The 25,052-nt window shown below is 45.6% G+C and overlaps 1 protein-coding gene across 2 annotated transcripts in view; it reads right to left on the bottom strand.

Annotated features, from left to right (window-relative positions):
• CSMD2 (CUB and Sushi multiple domains 2) overlaps nt 1–25,052 on the bottom strand; it is a 665,093-nt gene that overhangs the window by 173,139 nt on the left and 466,902 nt on the right. For both annotated transcript variants that reach the window (XM_029230811.1, XM_029230813.1), the window contains exons 24-25: nt 23,673–23,864; nt 18,595–18,721 (exon numbers count right to left, since the gene is read on the bottom strand). In XM_029230811.1, coding sequence (XP_029086644.1) covers nt 18,595–18,721; nt 23,673–23,864 — 319 coding nt within the window. The remainder of the gene's footprint in view (nt 1–18,594; nt 18,722–23,672; nt 23,865–25,052) is intronic.

Here is a 25,052-nt window from a genome sequence, read left to right as displayed (position 1 = left end):
AGCTTCGAAGCCGCAGAGGAGAGCGCAGCAACAGGGGTGCGGGGGACAAAGCAGAGAGATTCCCGCACAGAGGATCAGGGCCGACCGGCACTCACCAGCCCCGAGAGGCTTGTCTGCTCACCCGCCGGGGCGGGCGGGGCTGGCAGCTGAGGCTCGGGCTTTGTTCGGAGCGCAGGTAGAGGACTGGGATTGGCGGCGTGAACACAACCTGCAGGGGGTTAGTGCACCACGGTGAGCCGGGAGGGAGTCCGGGGAAAAGTCTGGACCTGCCGAAGAGGCAAGAGACTTTTTCTTCCCTCTTTGTTTCCTGGTGCACAAGGAGAGGGGATTAAGAGCGCTGCTTAAAGGAGCTCCAGAGACGGGCGCGAGTCGCGGCTAAAAGCGCGGACCCCAGAGACGGGCATGAGATGCTAAGGCTGCTGCTGCCGCCACCAAGAAGCCTGTGTGCGAGCACAGGTCACTATCCACACACCCCTTCCGGGGAGCCTGTGCAACCCGCCACTGCCAGGGTCCCAGGATCCAGGGACAACTTCCCCGGGAGAACGCACGGTGCGCCTCAGGCTGGTGCAACGTCATGCTGGCCTCTGCCGCTGCAGGCTCGCCCTGCATCCGTACCCCTACCTCCCCCCGGCCTGAGTGAGCCAGAGTCCCCGAAGCAGCTGCTCCTTTAACCCCGTCCTGTCTGAGCGAAGAACAGACGCCCTCCGGCGACCTACACGCAGAGGCGGGGCCAAATCCAAAGCTGAGCCCCGGGAGCTGTGGGAACAAAGAAGAGAAAGGGAAATCTCTCCCAGCAGCCTCAGGAGCAGCAGGTTAAAGCTCCACAATCAACTTGATGTACCCTGCATCTGTGGAATACGTGAATAGACAATGAATCATCCCAAATTGAGGAGGTGGACTTTGAGAGCAAGATTATTTTTTCCTCTTTTCCTCTTTTTGTGAGTGTGTATGTGTATGCTTCTGTGTGAGACTTTGTCTATATAGCTTTGCTTTCACCATTTATCCTAGGGTTCTATCCGTCATTTTTTTTTTCTTTAAAAAATTTTTTTTTCTTAATAATTATTTTTTATTTTAATAATTTAATTTTTTCCTTCCTTCCTTCCTCCCTCCCTCCCTTCCTCCCTTCCTTCCTTCTCCCTTTTATTCTGAGCTGTGTGGATGAAAGGCTCTTGGTGCTGCAGCCAGGAGTCAGTGCTGTGCCTCTGAGGTGGGAGAGCCAACTTCAGGACACTGGTCCACAAGAGACCTCCCAGCTCCACATCATAATATCAAACGGCGAAAATCTCCCAGAGATCTCCATCTCAACACCAGCACCCAGCTTCACTCAACGACCAGCAAGCTGCAGTGCTGGACATCCTATGCCAAACAACTAGCAAGACAGGAACACAGCCCCACCCATTAGCACAGAGGCTGCCTAAAATCATAATAAGTCCACAGACACCCCAAAACACACCACCAGACGTGGACCTGCCCACCAGAAAGACAAGATCCAGCCTCATCCACCAGAACACAGGCACTAGTCCCCTCCACCAGGAAGACTACACAACCCACTGAACCAACTTTAGTCACTGGGGACAGACACCAAAAACAACGGGAGCTACGAACCTGCAGCCTGCAAAAAGGAGACCCCAAACACAGTAAGATAAGCAAAATGAGAAGACAGAGAAACACACAGCAGATGAAGGAGCAAGATAAAAACCCACCAGACCTAACAAATGAAGAGGAAATAGGCAGTCTACCTGAAAAAGAATTCAGAATAATGATAATAAAGATGATCCAAAATCTTGGAAATAGAATAGAGAAAATGCAAGAAACATTTAACAAGGACCTAGAAGAACTAAAGATTAAACAAGCAATGATGAACAACACAATAAATGAAATTAAAAATACTCTAGATGGGATCAATAGCAGAATAACTGAGGCAGAAGAATGGATAAGTGACTTGGAAGATAAAATAGTGGAAATAACTACAGCAGAGCAGAATAAAGAAAAAAGAATGAAAAGAACTGAGGACAGCCTCAGAGACCTCTGGGACAACATTAAATGCACTAACATTCGAATTATAGGGGTTCCAGAAGAAGAAGAGAAAAAGAAAGGGACTGAGAAAATACCTGAAGCGATTATAGTTGAAAACTTCCCTAATATGGGAAAGGAAATAGTTAATCAAGTCCAGGAAGCACAGAGAGTCCCATACAGGATAAATCCAAGGAGAAACACACAAAGACACATATTAATCAAGCTGTCAAAAATTAAATACAAAGAAATCATATTAAAAGCGGCAAGGGAAAAACAACAGATAACACACAAGGGAATCTCCATAAGGTTAACAGCTGATCTTTCAGCAGAAACTCTGCAAGCCAGAAGGCACTGGCAGGACATATTTAAAGTGATGAAGGAGAAAAACCTGCAACCAAGATTACTCTACCCAGCAAGGATCTCATTCAGATTTGATGGAGAAATTAAAGCCTTTACAGACAAGAAAAAGCTGAGACAGTTCAGCACCACCAAACCAGCTCTACAACAACTGCTAAAGGAACTTCTCTAGGCAAGAAACACAAGAGAAGGAAAAGACCTACAATAACAAACACAAAACAATTAAGAAAGTGGGAATAGGAACATACATATCGATAATTACCTTAAATGTAAACGGATTAAATGCTCCCACCAAAAGACACAGACTGGCTGAATGGATACAAAAACAAGACCCATATATATGCTGTCTACAAGAGACCCACTTCAGACCTAGAGACACATACAGACTGAAAGTGAGGGGACGGAAAAAGATATTCCATGCAAATGGAAACCAAAAGAAAGCTGGAGTAGCAATTCTCATATCAGACAAAATAGGCTTTAAAATAAAGACTCTTACAAGAGACAAAGAAGGACACTACATAATGATTAAGGGATTGATCCAAGAAGAAGATATAACAATTGTAAATATTTATGCACCCAACATAGGAGCACCAAGATGCATAAGGCAAATACTAACAGCCATAAAAGGGGAAATCGACAGTAACACATTCATAGTAGGGGACTTTAACACCCCACTTTCAACAATGGACAGATCATCCAAAATGAAAATAAATAAGGAAACACAAGCTTTAAATGATACATTAAACAAGATGGACTTAATTGATATTGGTAGGACATTCCATCCAAAAACAACAGAATACACATTTTTCTCAAGTGCTCATGGAACATTCTCCAGGATAGATCATATCTTGGATCACAAATCAAGCCTTGGTAAATTTAAGAAAATTGAAGTTGTATCAAGTATCTTTTCTGACCATAACGCTATGAGACTAGATATCAATTACAGGAAAAGATCTGTAAAAAATACAAACACATGGAGGCTAAACAATACACTATTTAATAATGAAGTGATCACTGAAGAAATCAAAGAAGAAATAAAAAAATACCCAGAAACAAATGACAATGGAGACACGACGACCCAGAACCTATGGGATGCAGCAAAAGCAGTTCTAAGAGGGAAGTTTATAGCAATACAATCCTACCTTAAGAAACAGGAAACATCTCGAATAAACAACTTAACCTTGCACCTAAAGCAATTAGAGAAAGAATAAGAAAAAAACCCCAAAGTTAGCAGAAGGAAAGAAATCATAGAGATCAGATCAGAAATAAATGAAAAAGAAATGAAGGGAACGAGGGCAAAGATCAATAAAACTAAAAGCTGGTTCTTTGAGGAGATAAACAAAATTGATAAACCATTAGCCAGACTCATCAAGAAAAAAAAGGGAGAAGACTCAAATCAATAGAATTAGAAATAAAAAAGGAGAAGTAACAACTGACACTGCAGAAATACAAAACATCATGAGAGATTACTACCAGCAACTCTATGCCAATAAAATGGACAACCTGGAAGAAATGGACAAATTCTTAGAATAGTAGAACCTGCCAAGACTGAATCAGGAAGAAATAGAAAATATGAACAGACCAATCACAAGCACTGAAACTGAAACTGTGATTAAAAATCTTCCAACAAACAAAAGCCCAGGACCAGATAGCTTCACAGGCGAATTCTATCAAACATTTAGAGAAGAGCTAACACCTGTTCTTCTCAAAATCTTGCAAAATATAGCAGAGGGAGGAACACACCCAAACTCATTCTACGAGGCCACCATCACCCTGATACCAAAACCAGACAAGGATGTCACAAAGAAAGAAAACTATAGGCCAATATCACTGATGAACATAGATGCAAAAATCCTCAACAAAATACTAGCAAACAGAATCCAACAGCACATTAAAAGGATCATACACCATGATTAAGTGGGGTTTATTCTGGAAATGCAAGGATTCTTCAATACGCAAATCAATTAACGTGATACACCATACTAACAAATTGAAGGAGAAAAACCATATGATCACCTCAATAAATGCAGAGAAAGCTTTCGACAAAATTCAACACCCATTTATGATAAAAACCCTGCAGAAAGTAGGCATACAGGGAACTTTCCTCAACATAATAAAGGCCATATATGACAAACCCACAGCCAACATCGTCCTCAATGGTGAAAAAATGAAAGCATTTCCACTAAGATCAGGAACAAGACAAGGTTGCCCACTCTCACCACTCTTTTTCAACAGAGTTTTGGAAGTTTTAGCCACAGCAATCAGAGAAGAAAAGGAAATAAAAGGAATCCAAATTGGAGAAGAAGAAATAAAGCTGTCACTGTTTGCAGATGACATGATAATATACATAGGGAATCCTAAAGATGCTACCAGAAAACGACTACAGGTAATCAATGAATTTGGTAAAGTAGCAGTGTACAAAATTAATGCACAGAAATCTCTGGCATTCCTATACACTAATGATGAAAAACCTGAAAGTGAAGTCAAGAAAACACTCCCATTTACCATTGCAACAGAAAGAATAAAATATCTAGGAATAAACCTACCTAAGGAGACAAAAGACCTGTATACAGAAAATTATAAGACATTGATGAAAGAAATTAAAGATGATACAAATAGATGGAGAGATATACCATGTTCTTGGATTGGAAGAATCAACATTGTGAAAATGACTCTACTACCCAAAGCAATCTACAGATTCAATGCAATCCCTATCAAACTACCACTGGAATTTTTCACAGAACTAGAACAAAAAATTTCACAATTTGTATGGAAACACAAAGACCCTGAATAGCCAAAGCAATCTTGAGAAAGAAAGATGGAGCTGGAGGAGTCAGGCTCTCAGACTTCAGACTATACTACAAAGCTACAGTAATCAAGACAGTGTGGTACTGGCACAAAAACAGAAAGATAGATCAATGGAACAGGATAGAAAGCCCAGAGATAAACCCACGCACATATGATCACCTTGTCTTTGATAAAGGAGGTAGGAATGTACAGTGGAGAAAGGACAGCCTCTTCAATTAGTGGTGCTAGGATAACTGGACAGGTACATGTAAAAGTATGAGATTTGTTCACTCCCAAACACCATACACAAAAATAAGCTCAAAATGGATTAAAGACCTAAATGTACGGCCAGAAACTATCAAACTCTTAGAGGAAAACATAGGCAGAACACTCTATGACATAAATCACAGCAATATCCTTTTTGACCCACCTCCCAGAGAAATGGAAATAAAAACAAAAATAAACAAGTGGGACCTGATGAAACTTCAAAGCTTTTGCACAGCAAAGGAAACCATAAACAAGACCAAAAGACAATTCTCAGAATGGGAGAAAATATTTGCAAATGAAGCAACTGACAAAGGATTAATCTCCAAAATTTACAAGCAGGTCATGCAGCTCAATAACAAAACAACAAAGAACCCAATCCAAAAATGGGCAGAAGACCTAAATAGACATTTCTCCAAAGAAGATATACAGACTGACAACAAACGCATGAAAGAATGCTCAACATCATTAATCATTAGAGAAATGCAAATCAAATCTACAATGAGATATCATCTCACACCGGTCAGAATGGCCATTATCAAAAAATCTAGAAACAATAAATGCTGGAGAGGGTGTGGAGAAAAGGGAACACTCTTGCACTGCTGGTGGGAATGTGAATTGGTACAGCCACTATGGAGAACAGTATGGAGGTTCCTGAAAAAACTACAAATAGAACTACCATATGACCGAGCAATCCAACTACTGGGCATATACCCTGAGAAAACCATAATTCAAAAAGAGTCATGTACCAAAATGTTCATTGCAGCTCTATTTACGGTAGCCAGGAGATGGAAACAACCTAAGTGTCCATCATCGGATGAATGGATAAAGAAGATGTGGCACATATATACAGTGGAATATTACTCAGCCATAAAAAGAAATGAAATTGAGCTATTTGTAATGAGGTGGATGGACCTAGAGTCTGTCATACAGAGTGAAGTAAGTCAGAAAGAGAAAGAGAAATACCGTATGCTAACACATATATATGGAATTTAAGAAAATAAATGTCATGAAGAACCTAGGGGTAAGACAGGAATAAAGACACAGACCTACTAGAGCATGGACTTGAGGATATGGGGAGGGGGAAGTGTAAGCTGTGACAAAGCAAGAGAGTGGCATGGACATATATACACTACCAAACGTAAAATAGCTAGTGGGAAGCAGCCGCATAGCACGGGAGATCAGCTCCATGCTTTGTGGCCACCTAGAGGGGTGGGATAGGGAGGGGGGGAGGGGCGAGACGCAAGAGGGAAGAGAGGTGGGAACATATGTATATGTATAACTGATTCACTTTGTTATAAAGCAGAAACTAGCACACCATTGTAAAGCAATTATACTCCAATAAAGATGTAAAACAAAAAAAAGAGAAAAGCAATATTGTGACCCCTGTTTTTATTTATGTATGTTCTCATGCTATTCCTTTTTCTCAACTTTTTAATATTTTATTGTTCTTCTGTTTAGCAGCATTTTTTTTTCTTTACCGAACTTGAGACTCTTTTGCTTGCAATATGGAAATTTAACTTGTGTGCACCAGCTCTAATCTCCTTACAGCTCCCTCCCTGCCCACAGGTTTGTCAGTGAAAGCTCCACACGTAACAGTAGATGCTCCCTTTTACTGTGTGCCCTCATTTCGGGGCTTCCCGCTGGGATGCTCACACATCATTCTGCCCACTCCTTTTGCAGACTCTTAGCTCAGCATTTTAGTCTTGCACTCTGTTCTCCCACTTGACCTTAGTTCTTGGCTGATCCTTCAATCCTCCCCCAGCCATCCTGAGCTCCTACAACCCTGGCCAGCTCCAGGGACCACCTCTTCTCCTCTTATTTTCTTCTACCTCGCACTGTGGAGTGGCCAAACAAAAGTGAATTTATACTCATTTGAGAATTGATACGTTTGTTCTTGAAGCAGCGATGATGTTATGTGTTCACAAACTCTTGTTTCTTCTTCCACCTAGGCACAACCTCCCTTATAATTAGGTGAGCTGGGAAATGTGTTCTGGTCAGTGGGTTGAGGAGGAAGACCTGACTCTTAAAACAAGTTTTGTTCTACTCTCTGATGCCTTCTCTTTTTCTCCTCAGCTGGCCAAATTTGAGGACACACTGGAGGACTCTGAGGGTCTCACGTGAAAGGAGCCTAATATAGGGAGACTAATAGAAGCTTATCTCCATCAACCTGTTTTATGCTTTTTGATTATTATGTTTTCTTGCTATTTCCTTTTTCTTTGTAACATGTCTTAGTTTTCACATTTCCTTCAGTGATTCGCAAAGTATACATTTTGTTTTTTAATTCTACTTTAGGCATTTTTAAACATTTTCAAAAATATTCCTAAACGGGTATTTTCTCTAATTATCAACTTTAAGAAAAATAATAAGCACAGGGAGATCAGCTCAGTGTTTCGTGACCACCTAGATGGGTGGGATAGGGAGGGTGGGAGGGAGATGCAAGAGGGAGGAGATATGGGGATACATGTATATGTATAGCTGATTCACTTTGTTATAAAGCAGAAACTAACACACCGTTGTAAAGCAATTATACTCCAATAAAGATGTTAAAAAAAGAAAAAGAATATACCATTTCACTCTCCTTTATGTAAGACAGAAAAGCTAAAAAGATTTTACTTTCCCCTCTGCCTTCCGCCAACTATCAAAACACTGACAATACAAGCAGGGACTATAGACTCAAATTAAATATCGTCTTTCATGGTCATCAATTCTTTGTATAGTTTTTTCCTAAACATCTCAGTTGGCTAAAAATTATGTCTATTTTAGTTTCCTGTGGCTGCTGTGACAAAGTACCACAAATGTGGTGACTTAAAACAACAGAACTTTATTCTTTTGAAGTTCTGGAGGCCAGAAGTCTGAAATCAGTATTGCTATGTGGAAATCAAGGTGTCAGCAGGGCTGCACTCCCTCCAGAGCCCCTAGGGGAGAATCTGTTCTTTGCCTCTTCCAGTTTCTGGTGACTGTTGGCATTCCTTGGCTTGAGGCCTCATCATTCCGATCTCGGTGTCTGTCTTCACATCACCTTTTCCTCTGTGTATATAAAATCTCCCTCTGCTTCCTTCTTATAAGGATATATATGATTGCATTTAGAGCCCATCCAGATAATCCACAATAATCTCCTCATCTCAAAATCCTTGGTTTGACCACATCTGCAAAGATCCTTTTACCAAATGAGGTAATGTTTACAGGTTCCAGGCTTTAGGACCTGATAACTTTGGGGGCCTGCTGCCCTCTCTTTGCAAGTTCTTCAACAAGCCCGGGCGGGCAATTTTCTGTGGCTCTTGTGCATATTATATCCTGGCTGAATCAATGATTCTCCAAAGTCTTTGGTCTTTGATGTTACAGAGAAGAAACTTCAGGAGGGTTGGATTAGTTGTGATTGTTTATCGGAAATGGCTGTTTTATTTGCTGAGGGCTGACTGTGTGCTTACCTGTGTGTGTTTTGTCAAGTGCTTATAGGGATTTTTTTGTGTTCCATGGAACTGTTTCATTTTTCATCAAGTTGTATCTTATTCATTTTGCCTGGAACTCAGTGAGTCCTTTCAATTCACCAAGGATAAGAAGAGTTTGCCATCATGTGTTTTATTGTACCTTTTGTTAATTGTTCCATTTGTTAATTGTTCTTCTTCATTTATGCTGCCTGGATTGATGCTCTGTCTTCCACATTTGGCAACTTTTCTTTCATTACTTCCCCACCTTCACACCTTTTCTCTTCGGTCTCAGAGAGATTCTCCAGCTTGTCTCCTATTTCAATGTTTTTATTTCTTACAAGACAACTACTGTGATTTTAATTTCATTCTGTATTTAGTTTCTTTTCATTCTTCACTTGTCTCTGTCACTGTGTTTCTAGTTCAGGAGCTCTCTTCCTCCATTTCACCATCCATTTTCTGCTATTTCTCATCCCTATTTCTTATATTTAAATGAGAATATTATCTATATACCCATTTAAAATTTCCTCTGCCTACTACGGTAAAATCTTTTCAGGAAATTGTTTCTATTTCTTTAGGAAAATGGTTCTCTTTTTTTAAGAATGGTATGTTTTAAGTAGCATCACAAGTTTTTCATTTAATTTAGTTTAATTTTTGCTTATTTGTTTACTTATTTTTTGAAAGGGAGAGATTTATACTGGTCCAATGTGGCCAACCAACAATGTTTGCATTTCTTTGGTTGAACTGTTTATTTTCTTCCTAAGAGATGTTGGAATTCATTTCTGGGATTGTAAACTGGCAGTCAAATTGATGTATTCTGGCCAATTCAACTATCTAGTGTAGCTTGGCTGGATTATTATTCTTGGATAATTTGAAGTAGTTTTTCTTTTTCTAGAGTTAACCTATGAAAAGCTAAAGTGCCAGAGTGCACCACCACTCTTAAAGCTACATTTATACCTACCAGGTTACCTACATCCTCTCCTTCAAACACTTTTGAGCTCCTTTTTGTTGGTTTGTTGAAATTGTAAATCTGACAAAGCCATACCCCATTGTGTCTGTGCTTATCTGTTCAGTTCCTTCAGGAGGTCAGTTCTTGTGGTATGAGTACATGGACCTTCTCTGTTTAAGGTCTGACTTGCTGTCACTGCAAGAAAATAAACCTTCTGGAAGCTGCTAAACCTGCAGCCACAATTCCTGGCAGGAGCTATGAACAGAAGCTTTATTTCTGGTGCCTCCTCTGGGCCAGCTGCCTGCTTGCTGGGTAAAGGGAAGCCTCACTGACCTCAGTGGGGAATTGCTGCCCTCTGATTGATATGAAACTGCAGCGGGGCCATCTGGGCTTCAGGCACAGCCAGATGTTTTGTCTAGTCCAGGATCCTCCCAGGAAGACAAGTTCCACTGGGCAGGGGTTCTGGTTAATCAAAACCATGGCCCCCTCTCTCAGCAATCCTACTGCATCTTAACCAACAGCCAAGAACAGAGTTCCCAGGTTGCCCTCGTGTTAATCATTAAGAAGCATCTCCACAGTCAAAAATCAACAAACTAGGACTATTAGCCAAACATGAACTTTATAACTAAATGGGCATTAGGAGCAGAAATAAGAGCTTCCAGGAACAATAAGTTTTCCATTCTCCAAGTGCCCCAGATCTCTTCATGGAAAGCCTACCAGCAAAGCACTGTGTCTTATCCCTTTCCCCCTTCCCTTCTTTATAGCCAGCCACATACAGCTCTCAACCTCAATCTAATTTGTACTCAGTTCTTCTGAGTGTAACCAGGACCCCTCAAACAGTTATACTCAATTCCTCCTTGGTTTTCCAGTCAATTTATCCTCTGCATTGCTGCCACTGAACTTCCTGAAGTGGAGATATCATCACAACATACCAGATAATGAGCTCTTTCAGAAGCAGTTACCCACCCCTTCCTCTCTTTTACATGCCCGGAAGGTCTTTACCTCCACTCTGCATGGTGAACTACTACTGTTTGGTAAAGTGTAGCTAGACTAGCACTTCCTGTCTGTAACACCCTGCCCCTCAGCTGCCAGCTAAAATTATGAACTGGCCTTGCAAATGCTTTCTATTGTGTTTTGTACATACTTCTACTACAGCATTTATTTCGTTATATAAGAATCTAGGTAGGCACTATAGGTAGGCTTCTCTGTACTCCATTTCCAAACCTCTCATCTGTCTCTACTATTGAAACTGTAAAAGCAAAACAAAACTGATCTCTCACTTTCCCTCAGCCAGTCATGGCAAGTTCAGACTAATGGAATGTAGGAAGATGTCTGTGAGGATGGTGGTTCTTTCTCAATAAATATGTAAACCCTCCCTAGAAGAAAACTCTGCTCCCTTCCCTCTTCCCTCTTCTTTGAGACTGGAACACAGACACAATGCCTGGAGCTGCAGCAGCTGACTAGGTAACTATGAGGACGAAAGCCTAAGGATGGCAGAACAAGAAGAAAAGCAATGGTATCCTGAGCAGCTGCACCAGGTCTGGATGGGATCTTCAGATTCTTTTTCCAGGACAAAAAGTGAACCCCCATCTGCTAAAGCCAGCTTTAGTCAGTTTTTTTATTTTCATTCCTAATGGATAAAATTTCTATCTGTAAGACTGAGAGCTTCAAGGGAAAAGACTGTTTCTTATTTATATTTATACCCTCAGTGACTGGCAGAATGCCTGGCACTAAGTGCTCCAAGTTTTTAAATGAACTGAATGTCGTTACTGTCTTCAAATTATTCCAGTGGCTGCTCGTTATCCTGAGGAATCCATGTAGAGTTCTCATCTTGGCATTCAGGGTCCCGCAGAGACCCGTCTCTACCCATGCAACCTTGTCCCCCCACATCCAGCCACATCAAGTGACTGCTTGTTCCTCCTTTGTGGACAGACCCTATACTTTCCCCTAGGTTCATGCCTTCACTCTCCTTCCCCTCAATTGGCATGCTTCCCCTCTACACCTCCAGGTAGAACTTGTCTTTCTCTTCCCCATTACTGAACTTGGCTGGCACTTACTGTCTTGGGGGTACCTGTTTATTTGCCTATTTCCCACTAGAATATGAGCCCCTGGCAGACAAGGACTGGCCGTGGTCTGACCTTTGTGTTTCCCACCACACAGCATCACACAGTCTCTGGCACAGAGAAGGTGTTCAATGTCCTGGTTTGTTACATGGAACTAAACCAGGGTCAGAAGAGTAGACCAGGGTCAGACAGAATGGGCTTGAAATCTGTATCACTGGGTAATTGTGAGACATTCATCCTTTCTGGGCCTCAATGATCCCATCTATAAAATGGGGACAATAATAACTGATCTAGAACCTGGTATGCTGTAGAGACTGGATAAACACTAAGTAGAGGGAAGGCCCAAGAGCAAAAGGCTTTGCCTCCTGCTCTTCCCCAGTTGTCATCTGAGCTGGTCCACTGATTATCAAAAGGAAAACTCAGACCCAACATCGGAAACTGAGAAGAGGTCCCACCCATGTGGGCTGAAACTTCCATGTTCTATGAACTGACAACATAGTTAGGGGTGACATGAAGGGCGCAATTCCCTGGTCTGTTCTCCTGCTGTTAGCTGCCAGGCCTGGACAGAGTTCATCAGTCAGCCTGTCCCATTCTTGGCCCTTAGGGGCCTTGCCAAATGCTGTAGGCCGCACCGCCCCCCCTGCCCGCCCATGTTCAAAGGCAGGGTCTCACAGCCAGCCCACCCTTGTTGTGCACACCCAGGAAGGGCCTGCTTTCCTGCTTGGGCCCCACCCAGGGGTCAGCCTGAACGTGAATCCCTGCAGCCAACCACTGTCCCCCTGGGCACTCCTGGAAAGGGACTCTCTTTGCCCAGCTTGCTGGGGTGAGGCAACCACGGATCCCTCCCGCTGCCTCCAATGCTTGGTCGAGGCTGAGCAGGGTGCTGGGAGGCATCTGCAAGCCTTCTGTCTGCGCCCCCGGGGACAGTCCCATGGACTGGCCTGTGGGCTGTCGCACATCCCCTCCCAGCTGGCACACCCAAGGGAAAGACCTGCTTGACACCTGCCCCCACCAACAGCACGGCACCCACCATCTGTGATCTAAGGGGTGACCTATCACCTGCTGTGCTCCGGGATGCCCATCTGGGTCAAATGAACAACCACCTACAGCTCGTGGAGGGGGTTCTTCACATTTGGGAATTACGTCCCAGGCACTGTTCTAAGGGTTCAGATACATTAGCTCACTTCATCCTCACGGCAGCCTCAAGCGGTAGGTACCATTTTAATCACCGTGTTACAGGGAAGAGAACTGAGGCACACGGTGCCTGCTTGAAGAGCTTCCCAAGCTACAGAGAGAATAAGAGTGGTAGGTAGTGTGGTGGCCGAGTCTGGCTCTCAGCTGCAACTTGATACTGAATGAATGACAACTGGGACATAAAGACAGTCAGCTCTTCAAAGGAATCCAGCTGAATGTTCAACCCAAATGGCCCAACTGCAGGACGCAGTCGATGCGGAGGGGTGGGGGGTGGGGGTGGGGGTGGGGCGGGGGGAAACAGGAGCTGCTGTAAAACAAAACATAAATACTGTCCTCAGAGAGATGCAAGATGGTAATGCATTGATAAAAACAAAAGTAAGCTGTCAAGAGAAATCTGAAAACAAAAAGTGCAGTTTTCTTGAAATAAAAACGAAAACCAAAACAAGATTTCCAAAATAAAGAGGGAGGAATCACAGAATAAATACTGTTGAAAACAGAATTAATGAAAACACAAGACCATTGGCAGAATGCAAATGGGATATGGATCTTTCAAATCACCAGAGGAGAAACAGAGCAAATTAAATCAAATCAACTAAAAATAGGAAGCGTTAAAAATAAAAAAAAGCAATAAAAAGCATAATATATTTGAAAGAAAGCATAATACATTGGATGTAAAAGAAATGTATAAATCCCTGAACTCTTTTCCCTTTCTTCAAATATACATAGAACATAAGTAAGAAAAAATTCAAAAAGTAACAAGGGCACAATGCAGTAAAAGTGGAACTGATTTTAAAATCATACAAAATATATAACTTAGTAACTTTTAAGACATTCTTAAATACTCAGGTTGAAAAGAAATCTAACCTCAAATTATAGACTAGAAATAAACCCAGCTGAACAGTCTATATGAGGAAAAATAAACTCCCCCATAGAAAAATACACAAAGAGCTTGAAGCAGCAAAGGCAATTAAATACCATCTTGCCCATCAAACTGGTTAACACTGCCAGGATTGACAACATAAAGAGATGCTGGGTAGGGAAGCAGGCTTTTGGTAGATGTGTAAATTGCTGCAATAGCTAGAGGGAAATTTGAGGCCATGTATCAAAATTTGCCTTCTAAGAACATATCCTAAGGAACTCATTGGACAACTGTTCAAAGATTCATGTGTAAGGATGTTTACTGGGGTGAAAAACTGAAAATATTCACTTTATCAATAGGGAAGTAGTTAAATAAATTATGGCTGTACAGACAACAGAATTCCCTGTAACCATCAACCAGGATGAGGCTGATCTATATAGACTGAGAGAATAAGATGATGATATATGAGTAAAGGGTAAAACAAAAAGCGAGTTACTGAGCCACTCAAAGAGGTGATCTCGTTTTAGCAAGCATGCTTATTGCATTTGCCTTCTGTAGACGCTGGCATACAAAATACCTAAAAGAGGAAGTTGAACAAATGGATGTCAATGGCTATCTTACATAGGGTGTGCAGGGCAGAACAGAGTAAGACGACGGGGACTTTTGATTTCTACTTTATAAACTTCTTTATGCTTTGTACTTTGAATTTTTAAAAACGAGTATCTCTTTTTCACAAAGAAAAATTCCATAAAGGAAATTCTCACTTAAAAAATAATAACTAAGTCTTACTCCGAATAAGGGCAGAAACACAAAAGGGGCTTTTTTGTGTTTGTCTGAATTCTATCTGATTACAAATTCCCTTAACTTTGTGGCTGGTGATTCCAGGGAGGGGTGGCGGGATATGGGGGGCGGTGAGGGAGAGAGAGGAGAGAGGGAGAGAACACGCTAGAGTACAGATGTGCATGAGGACACTGCAGACGCTGGCTGGCACGGCAGCCTGGGGTGGAGGGATCACAGGAGGAAGGCGAAAGTGCCCCATCACTCCATCCCCATCTTTTGGCCACTCTCCGTGCAGCCTCTGCTCATGTGGCATCAGCTCCTTTGAGGTTGTGTGGCTCCAAGAAGCCTTCCCAATGGAGGGCTGAGGTTACTTTCATCCTCTCCCCGCCATTCCCCACCTCAGGGTCCTCACACACACAGCCAGCAGGCCCCCTCTATAGTTCTTTCTATCTCTGGAGAGAATATTTCCTCTATTTGTCTCGATCCTCTCTTCCTGAGGGCTAGGAAGGGATGCTCTGCTCTCCCCTGCAGCCCACCCCACACCCATCATTCCTGTAAGTGATAACAGTCCTCACGTCTGCCCAGAAATGCCATCACTGAATTCTTGTGCTCTCCCTGTCAGCCGCTCTGAGATCTCTCAGCTTTCCTCCCACCCTTCTCCTAAACCTGAATTCCCGGGGACTGATGTCGCATGTCATGGGTGTGCTAAGGTTACTATGTCATGGAGGAGATGCACGCCCAAGTACTTAGGCAAGAAGTATCAGGATGTCTACAGTTACCTTTGTGTGATTCAGCCAAAAATGAAAAAAAAAAAAAAAAAGGGACAGAGAGAAAAAAAAGTAAGAGGGCAAATATTCACAGTAGTTGAGTCTAGGTGGGAGGTAAGCAGGTGCTCGGCATACTGTTCGACTTTTCTATTTTACATATTGTATGTTGCACAACAAAAAATAGGGAAACAGAAGAAATCTGTTTCCACATTTCTTGAGGCGAGTGAGACCGGCTGGTGTGACTCCTTAAATGTCTCCTGAACTCATCCCTTCTTCTCCATCCTTCTTCTCCATCCTTCTTCTCCATCCCATCGCCACTGGCAGGGTTCAGGTCTCCTCATCCCGACAACACTCTGGAGACGGCCTCCTCCTCACTGGGGTCCCAGACCCCATCTGTCCCCTTCTCCACAAGGCTGCCAGGACAGGGCCAAACTCAGCATCACGGCCGCCACGGTCCTCTGTGCTCTGGCCGCATGCAGCCCGCTCCACCGGTTTCATCCCTCACCATGGCCCATCCCTCCACCAAATCTCAGGTGATGCTCCAGCCATGGGGACCAGCTCCTTAAGCCCGCACACCCTGCATCACCTCTTCTGCTTAGTAGGCCCTTCTGTCCTGCCAACCTTCTTCCTTGGCTACCTGGCAACTCCTCTCCATCCTACATGACTTACTCTGGTGTTTTCATTTCCAGGATAGCCTCTCTGGTCTCCTGTCCAGCTGCTCAGTCCCCTGCCCCCTCCTTTCACCACCTCGCTCTGTGTGTACGCACATCTCCTCTTTGCCAACAGCGGCCGTGGTCTTATTCATCTGGGCAACGCCAGTGTCTCCCACAGGCACTGCCATGTATTCAGCAGACAGGTATTACATGGAGGAACGAATGAATGAATGAGTAACGTGCAAGGTGGGAACGTGGGAAAACCTCCTGATTTGCATACGGAGACACCTGTGATGAATTCATTGTTCATTTACTATTTACTGAGGGACCTTCATGGATCTGCTAGTCATAAAACTACCTTTATATCTGGGTCCTGCTTGTTTCATTCATTCATTCATTCAACACTTGACACTTGTTAAGCCTCTGCCACTGTGCTGAGAGCCAGGAGACTTGTGAAGATGAATCGGGCAGAGAGCGTGGCTCTGGCTGGGGAGCTAAAGCAGGAGCATAAATGGAGGAGAAGAGTGGTCAGTGTCATAAAGGAAATACAGGCCATGGGCAATGGGAACGCAGAAGCGGAGAAAGGACTCCTAGGAGTCTCCTGCGAGTGGACTGGGGGAGACTTCCTGGGTGAGCTGACATGTGCACTTGACTTTGAGGGAGCGAGCGTTGTAGACTTAAGTCTTTGGAGGGAGGGGGGCATTCCGGGGAGGGCACAGTGGAAACCAAGGCACCGAGCACGGCCATGAGTACATGTACAGGGGCCACTAGCAATTCAGCTTTGTCATTGAAGAGAAGTGGTGGGAGATAAGGTTGGGAGGTGGGTTGAAGTCCTGACAGCCTTGAAAACCAGGATAAGATGTTCAGCTCCTGTGAGCATGGGTGCCACGCAAGGGTTCTAGTTAGAGTGTGAGTTGATCAGGCACGCTTCCAGAAAGTGATTCCAGAAGCAGTGTGGGATGAATTTTTGTATTTAACACAAAACCCCCAAGAGCTCTGCTGACCTCATTTTGCACAGGGCCGAGCTCAAAAACTTGCACGCGGCAAACACTTCATACATGTCTTTAACTGGACTGGGTCTAAGACCATGCGTACATCAGCGAACGTGCAAACAGCTGTATCTCTGGCAGCAACACACCCGTTCAGCCAGTTCCCCTTCACGGAGACCTCGCCAGGGCAGGGAACCTCTCCTAGCCACACTTCTGCCTCTTGTCTTGACTCCTCACTCTTCCAAAGTCTCAACAGTTCATCCCTGGATTACTGCGACAGATTTTTGACTGGTTTTCTTCCCATGAGCTCCCTCCACTGTAAATAACCCTGCTTAGGAACCTTCCACAGCTCCCTCTTGTTTACTGGCATCTAGCATCCTCCGTAAGCAGGCTGCTTCCTAACCCAGTCTGTCTCCCATTCCTTTCCACATGCATTCCCCACGCCAGCCAGACCACTCCCGCTCCAACTGCCTGGTTCAATTCTCTTTCCATACCTCATCCATCCTGCCACGCCAACCTCCTCTTTTCCTCACAGCTCCTCTGAACCCAGTTTGCCAGCAGCAGCATCTGGTGCGAAGATTCAGAAAGACCTGGATCCACGCCCCAGCTTTCTGCTTCACTGTGTGAGCTTAGACACACTATGGAATCTCAGTTCTCTCATCTATAAGATGGGAGTAATAAGAATGTCTATTTATTTTTAGGGCTTACTATTCGTATTACCAGGGCTACTGTGAAGAGTTAATAAGACATTACGTGTGCCAGGCCTTGTGCTCAATGAATGGTAAAGCTCTTTTCTTCTCTGACTCTTTGGAACTCCAAAAAGTACTTCCTGTTAGTCAAGCACGTACATGGAAAGGAAGTTACATTTTGAGGGAATATGTACACAGTACCTGACAGTATGCTGGGCTTTTCTGACTATTGCTTCCACAACTCTAAATCACAAGCATTTTTGTTCTCATTTTACAGATGTAGAAACTCAGACTGAGAAAGGGAAGCAACCTGGGGTCATACAGTTCTAAACTGACCTTTACTACCATCAGAGAAATAACCACCGAGCCAAGAATAAATATTTACTATGTTTCCAGCACTGTGCTGAGTATATTACCTGCAGCGTCTCAGTTAGATGCTTTATCCCGAGAAGCCAACATTATAACCCATACGCCACAGAAGGAGAGGAGAAGAAACTTACCCAAAGTCCTACAAATGGCAAACGGCTGGGCTGGGACTCACGCCTATGCCCTCAGCTGCTGTGCGAACACCGTACCGCCTAGGCCAGTGAATTGTCTGAACTTGGATTGCAGCCCTGTGATGCCGAGGCTGGCCTTTTCAGGTTTTCCATGGGCCCCGGCCTGAGCCTGGGGTCATAGCAACCACTGTTGCTCACCAGGGCCTCCAGGTGAGGTGGGCAGGGCCAGCCACTGGCTGGTGGACTGGTGATGACTCCCCTGAACAGCTGGCCACGGTTCCTCTGCTGGCCCTGGCACTTACCCGATGGTGCAGCCGGCATTGGCTTCGATGGTCCAGATGCAGTTGAGGTTGTGCTCGTAGGGAGCTGGATACCCGGGTGACAGCACCTGCCCCGACTCCTCTCCTTTCACTGTCCCGCCACACTCGGCTGAAAGAAATCCCAGAAGAGTGAGCTTCAGGGGGTGACCTGTGCTCACAGCGGCCACCCACTGGCTCCTCCGGCCTGTGTGCCAGGGTCCCTCTTGTTCATTCCGGGTGGCTGAGTGCAGCATAGAGAAAGGCCCTTGGACGAGACTTGTATCCAGGATCTACAAAAGCCCCTACAGCTCAACAATGAAAAGACAGAGTTCAGTTAAAAAATTGGCAAAGCCTTTGAACAGACATTTCTGCAAAGAAAGTATACAAATGGCCCAGAAGCACAGGAAAAGATGTGTAACATCATTAGTCATTAGGGAAATGTAAATCAAAACCACAGTGAGGTCCCACTTCATAACCTCTAGGATGGTTATAATCAAAAAGACAGACTAACGTGTAGGTGGGGATGTGGAGAAACTGGAGCCCTCAGACAGCGCTGGCGGGAGTGCAAAATGGTGTAGCTGCTTTGGAAGACAGTTTCCTATATGGGTCCTCAAAATGTCGCCCTATGACCCCAGCAGTTTTGCTCTTGGATACATACTCAAGAGAAACGAAGACGTATGTTCAGATGAAAACTTGTACACGAATGACCATTGCAGCATTATTCATAATATCCCCAAAAGGGAAATGACCCAAATGTCCATCAGCTGTTGAACAGATTCACAAATGTGGTATACCCGTACAATGGAATATTACCTGATCGTAAAAAAGAATGAGGTACTGACACACGATACCACGTGGATGAACATAATCTTGAAAACGTTATGCTGTGTTAGAGAAGCCAGGCGCAAAAAGCCACATATTGTGTGTTTCTATTTATATAAAATATCTAGAACAGACAAATCTACAAAGACAGAAAGTACATTTGTAGTTGCCAAGGCCTGACGAGGAGTGGCAGTGGGAGGGATTGCTAATGGGTATAGGGTTCCTTCTGGGGAGACAAGATGTTCAAAAATTAGATTGTGGTGATGGTTGTACCACCCTGTGACTACACTGAAAAGCAGTGAGTGGTACGCTTTAAATGGGCCAACGGCATGGTACATGAAGTCTACCTCATTAAAGCTATTACAAAAACGGTCCCTGGGGGTAGGGCTGATGGCCCACTCTGTGACCAGATCTTTGAGGTCTGCTGAGAAGGCACAGACATTTGAACCTGGTCACTGACAGGAACTGGGCCTGTGTCACGTGCCAGGAGCACAAGGCGTGGAGTCCTTCCTCCGGAGACCTGGAGGAAGAGGCGGCCACAGTGTGTGCCCTGCGCCCTGACAGACGCACGTTCACGGCAAGTGGCAGCACAGAGGAGGAGGTGATCGGTTTCCTCCAGCGCAGGGCAGGGAGAGGCGGGCGGGTGGGTGGGAGGCGTAGGCTGTGGAGGCCGACAGGGAAGAGTACTGCGAACCTCCTTGGGGGTGGGAAACAGCATGGCAGCTTGGGGGACGGGGTATGAGATGGGGCCTGGAGGGAGGCAGGGCTGGAAAGCTGGGCGAGCATCGTTCATCGAAGGGCACGGCACAGAACCGCAGTGTTTATGCACAAGAGTAAATTGATCACTTTACACGCTAGTGCCCTTTACACATTAGAGAGAATGCTCCTGTGGCAGTGTGAAGGGGTGCAGAGGGGTGGACCTAGAGGCAGGGCACCAGTGAAGAGGTCCGTCTCCGCGTCAGAGCAGCCCTCCAGGTCACAGGCTGGCCTTCTTCCTCCCCGCGTCTAATCTGCCTCTGAGCCCCAGGGCCTGAGGATGCTTTTCACACCTGCCCCCCCTCTGCCCCCACTGTTAGAGTCGTGGCTCAGGCCCTTACCATCTCTAGGGTGGCAGAGTTGCGTCCCCCCCCCCCAGCAGTGCCACCAGAAGGACCTTTCTAAAATACAAACTGGCCACATCACTGCTTGCTTTCCTCCTTCCCAGAGTGAAGTCCAAGCTTCTTAGGAGAGCCCATCAAGCCCCCCCAGAGGGGCTCCCTTTGGCCTTTTCTGGCCCCGTCCTGGCACCCCTTGGTCCAGCCAAGTGTGATAAACTCCACAAGCCCAGGCACACTGGGCCTCTTCAGGCCTCTCCTTGGACTGACAAGTCGGCCAACATCTTCCCCATGAAACCTTTTGTGACACCCTCCCCTCCTCACATCGAGTTGACACTATCCTCTTTTGTGTCTCCATTATAACACGAACTGGTTTTTATCATGGACGTGTGACAGGTTATTAAAATCTACCTCCTTCACTCCTCAGTAGCAGGAACCTTGTCTTACTTATATTTGTACATCAAGTGCCTAGCATGGTGTTCGGCACATCACAGATGCTTTAGCAGGTGTTTATTGAATGAACAGGTGGGTGGATGATCAAATGAACGAGAGAAGCTTACTGCTTCCCAGGCGAGTTACTATGAAGGGTCTGAATCAAGGGAGCATGAGAGAAGATGAAGAGATTTGTTGCAAAGCTTTTTAGGAAAGATCTGATTAAGCAAGATCTTAGAAGTAGGAGATGAGGGGATCAAAGTCACACATGGGAGACTGACCTTCATCTGTTGCTACAAAGGACCCATCAAGTGTCTCTTGGGCCCCATGGCTTGCCCCGGGCCCACTAAGGCAGGGCGGGGAAGGGGCCCTCTGCAGTAAGCCTGCGCACGAGACGGGGCCCTTTCTTCCTGCGTAACTACCCCCGTGTTGACGTTGGGGTGGGAGATGCCAACCTGAATGAGATGTCGGGCTGCACAGGCCGGCAGCAGGGAGCAGGGTGTGGATAGGAGGATGAGCTGTTAAGTTGTGGGGAGGAAGCCTTTCTGGCTCCACAAATAGCAGAGGCAGCTAGAAACGGGCCAGGACATCATCCCTGCCCCTGCGCTGTAGCTTCCTTCCGTATTCCTGATGCAACAGCCCCTTCTGCTTCCCAGAGGCAAGTGTTTGGAGGCAGGGGCACCAGCAGCATTTCCTCGGGAACACGACTGCTCTTTCCTCAGGGGTCACTTTATCTGGGGACGGACAGGGGGGCAGGGGGAGCCAGGTGGCTGGCATGCAGCAGATTTACCAACAAGACCCTAAGACTCTCGTCTTTCTGGTCTTCTCCCTTATCCCCACCCTACAGCCCTGGCTGCTTCGTTTGGGCTGTAGCATCCACTCATCCACAAAGAAAACAGCTGGATGTTTCAGCTATAGCAGTCATTTCTGGTAGACCACGATCAAGTCCATCACAACATGACATGTGTAAAACTATACACACGTAATCCCAAATACACAGCCTCCCTCCCCTTCGTGGGGCCTGAGGGAGTCTCGGTGGGGAAGCCCTCTGAGGTTCGAAGTGTAAGTACCCTCACTAGCACTGCTTGAGTGGATTCTCTAAGTTTGGTCCAACTGGCAGATGAGATACTCAGAAGAACCTTACGGTGGAGCTTTTTGCAAAGCAAATAATTGTCTTGCGGTGTGAACCATCACCTCCTTCACATTCCGTTTGCTTCGGCTTGCCTATGGCATCACACTGTTGTCTGTTTATGTCTGTGTCTCCCTCACTGGCCTGGGATCTGCTTTTCCCGGTATCCCCAGTGCCTGGCAGAGGGCCTGGCACACGAATGAAACAAGGGGACAAAAACAGGGAAGCAGGGAGGAAGGGACGGGGCATGACTGTGGATGAGGTCTACTTGAGCAGACAGAGGAAGATTCTAGAGGCCACTATCCTGATCTATCCACAGTCAGGTTTGAAATCCTCACCTTTAGACCCTCTGTTGGGTAGCAATGTCGAAGGTCCTGTTAACATGTAGTCGCCTGGGGTAAAAGAACATCGCTCTTACCTCCCCTCCTGTGGGTGATGTCTACCCATCCTTTCAAGTCTCAATTGAAATATCACCTCCTAGACACAACTTTCTCGTATTCCCTCAACACTTTGGCACTTACTCTTTTTACAGTGCTTATCTTGTATTATAATGATCTGTTTATGTGTCTCTTCTCCTTGCCAGGGTATGGACTCCCCAAGGGCAGGAAGAATGCTTTATTCTTTCCTTTTTTATTTCTCTGCCTCTGCACATACCCAAACGTGCACCTGCGAGGATTCTGGCAGGTGGCGCTTAGTAGGCACTTAAACGTTCTCCCGGTGGATGGTTTGTCCTTATAAGATTAACCAGAGCTGCACAGCCATGCTGAGGTTGTGAGCCGTGGGGCAGGAGATGGAGAGAGGGAAAGGTCTGGTGTTCGGGGCTGGGGATACAGGACAAAGCAGCGTGGTGGAATCCTGGTCAGCAGGGAGGGTCACACGTGCAGTGAGGCGGGGGGTGAGAGGTGGAAAGGCCACACAGACAGACGGACGGGTGTTGCCTATTTCCCACTTCTGCCTTGGACCAGGCTTCTCTTGTCCTGTGACACAGGGATGAAGCTTCCAGAGAGCCTGTGCTGACATGCTGGAAGCACCACAGGCTTAAGAAGGTGCTAGTTCATTATCTTATTCTTTCCTAAGTGTGAGATAGATGCTAGCTCATGATCTGACTCTCAAGAACAAGAGAGATGTTAGTTCATGACCTGACTCTTTCAACATTCCGGAAAAGGAAGCATGAGCCCCATTTTGCCTATGGGGAAACTGAGGCCAGAGTGAGCTGGAGACTCATCTGAGACTTGGTGTTGAAGGAACCCCTGGAACCAGGCAAAAAGTCCACCTCTTCCTTCTAACTGACCCTCCCACCTCTCCGCCAGGAGAGGATTACGATTCTGAGGGCATGAGCTGGCTCTCGTCCCGCTTGCTAAATGTATGACAGTGGCAAGCCACCGCCTGGCCTTGCTGTCGTGCGGGTGTAATAAGCTGTGAGAGTGAGGACATGCGGAAGGGTGGGCAGGGCCAGCCATGACTCTGGTGAACAGGACGGTTCAGACGGCCCCAAGGCCCTGGAGTGTGAGGGCCAACGGGAGACCCTTAATGAGACCAGAGCTGGGTACTCGGGATTAGGGGACACCCGAGGGGGGTCACCTGAAGAGCAAGAGGCCTCCTACCGACACAAGTGGGGAGCGGCCGATCCCAGGTCCTGCGCTCCCCGCTCAGACACAGCAGCGCCTCACTGCCCCGCAGGCTGTACCCAGGGTCACAGCCGAAGGACACAGAGCTCCCTGCGAAATGGCCTCCATCGCGAACCTTGTAGCCAAACTGGGGGGTTCCTGGGTCTTCACATTTGATGAGTTCAAAACCTGGGGACGAGAGAAGAGATAAGGGTGATCAAGACGTGCCATGGCACAAACCACACCCCGCCCCCCCCCCCCCCCCCCACCAGGGGCCCGCCTCCTTAAGGAAGCCACCCGGCACATGCCCCTGGGTCCTGATGGAGGCGCCCCTCGGGGTGTCACATGGCTGTGCTCAGGTGAGGGTCTGTTACGGAGTGTTCGTTCTCCCTGTTGCTATATGTAAATGACTTCAGTTATTTCTCCCAGGACAGCTTTTAATAGTTTTCAGGTATAGAGTCCAGATTTCCTATTTTTTTTTGTTGGTTTGACCCCATAGCATTTTGGTAGCGGGAGCTGCTCTTCCCATTTTGTTAACTGAGGCAGTCTGATGGGAGAGTGTACTACGGAAAAGTCACTCTAAATGTATGTTTCAAAGCTCAATTTTGTCCTGCTTAAATACACTCTATTGAACGAGCCTGGAGAAGGAGACCTCTGTGAGCTTACACAGAGCTCCTAGGGCACGGTGGCCACCTGTGTTAGCTCTCGCTTGTTATTCACAGGTCTTACCGGGAGGCGTAACTGTGCATTGCACAGCTGAGAATATTGACTCGGGAAGGTCACACAAATTGTTCCAAAGTCACACAATCTCAGATGATAGAAACGGAATTTGAATATGACTCTGTTCAATCCTCTTCCACTGATGTGCCTGCTGTAACAGCACAGACCCTACACACCCGGGCAAGAGGAATCTTGAGTAGACTCATTGGTTTTTAAATTTTAACAGCTTTATTGAGACATAACTTACATACTAAACACTCCCCCAACTAAAGTATATAATTCAGTGTCTTTTAGCTTATTCACAGAGTTGCGCAACTAACATTGCAATCGACTTTAGGACATTTTCATCACCTCAAAGAGAAGGTGATTTTCCCTCAACTCCCTCATCCCCAGGCAACTAACAAATTTCCTTCTGTCTCTATGGATTTGCCTCTTCTGGACAGTTCATATAAATGGTTCATGCAATACATGTGTCTACATGTACTGTGACAGGCTTCTTTCACTTCTCATCATGTGTCCAAGGGTCACCCACATTGTAGCATGGATCAGAACTGGATCCTTTTCTATGGCCAAATAATATCCCATTGTGTGGAGGGACATGTCCCATTTTACTTATCCATTTATCAGTTGATGGATATTCACTGGCTTTTAAAATAG

The sequence above is a fragment of the Monodon monoceros genome, unplaced genomic scaffold (genome assembly GCF_005190385.1).
Source record: "Monodon monoceros isolate NGI ecotype Baffin Bay Population unplaced genomic scaffold, NGI_Narwhal_1 Super_Scaffold_18, whole genome shotgun sequence".
Lineage (NCBI taxonomy): Eukaryota > Metazoa > Chordata > Mammalia > Artiodactyla > Monodontidae > Monodon > Monodon monoceros.
Note: the sequence above shows the minus strand (reverse complement) of the source record. Positions and strands in the feature narration are given on the sequence as shown.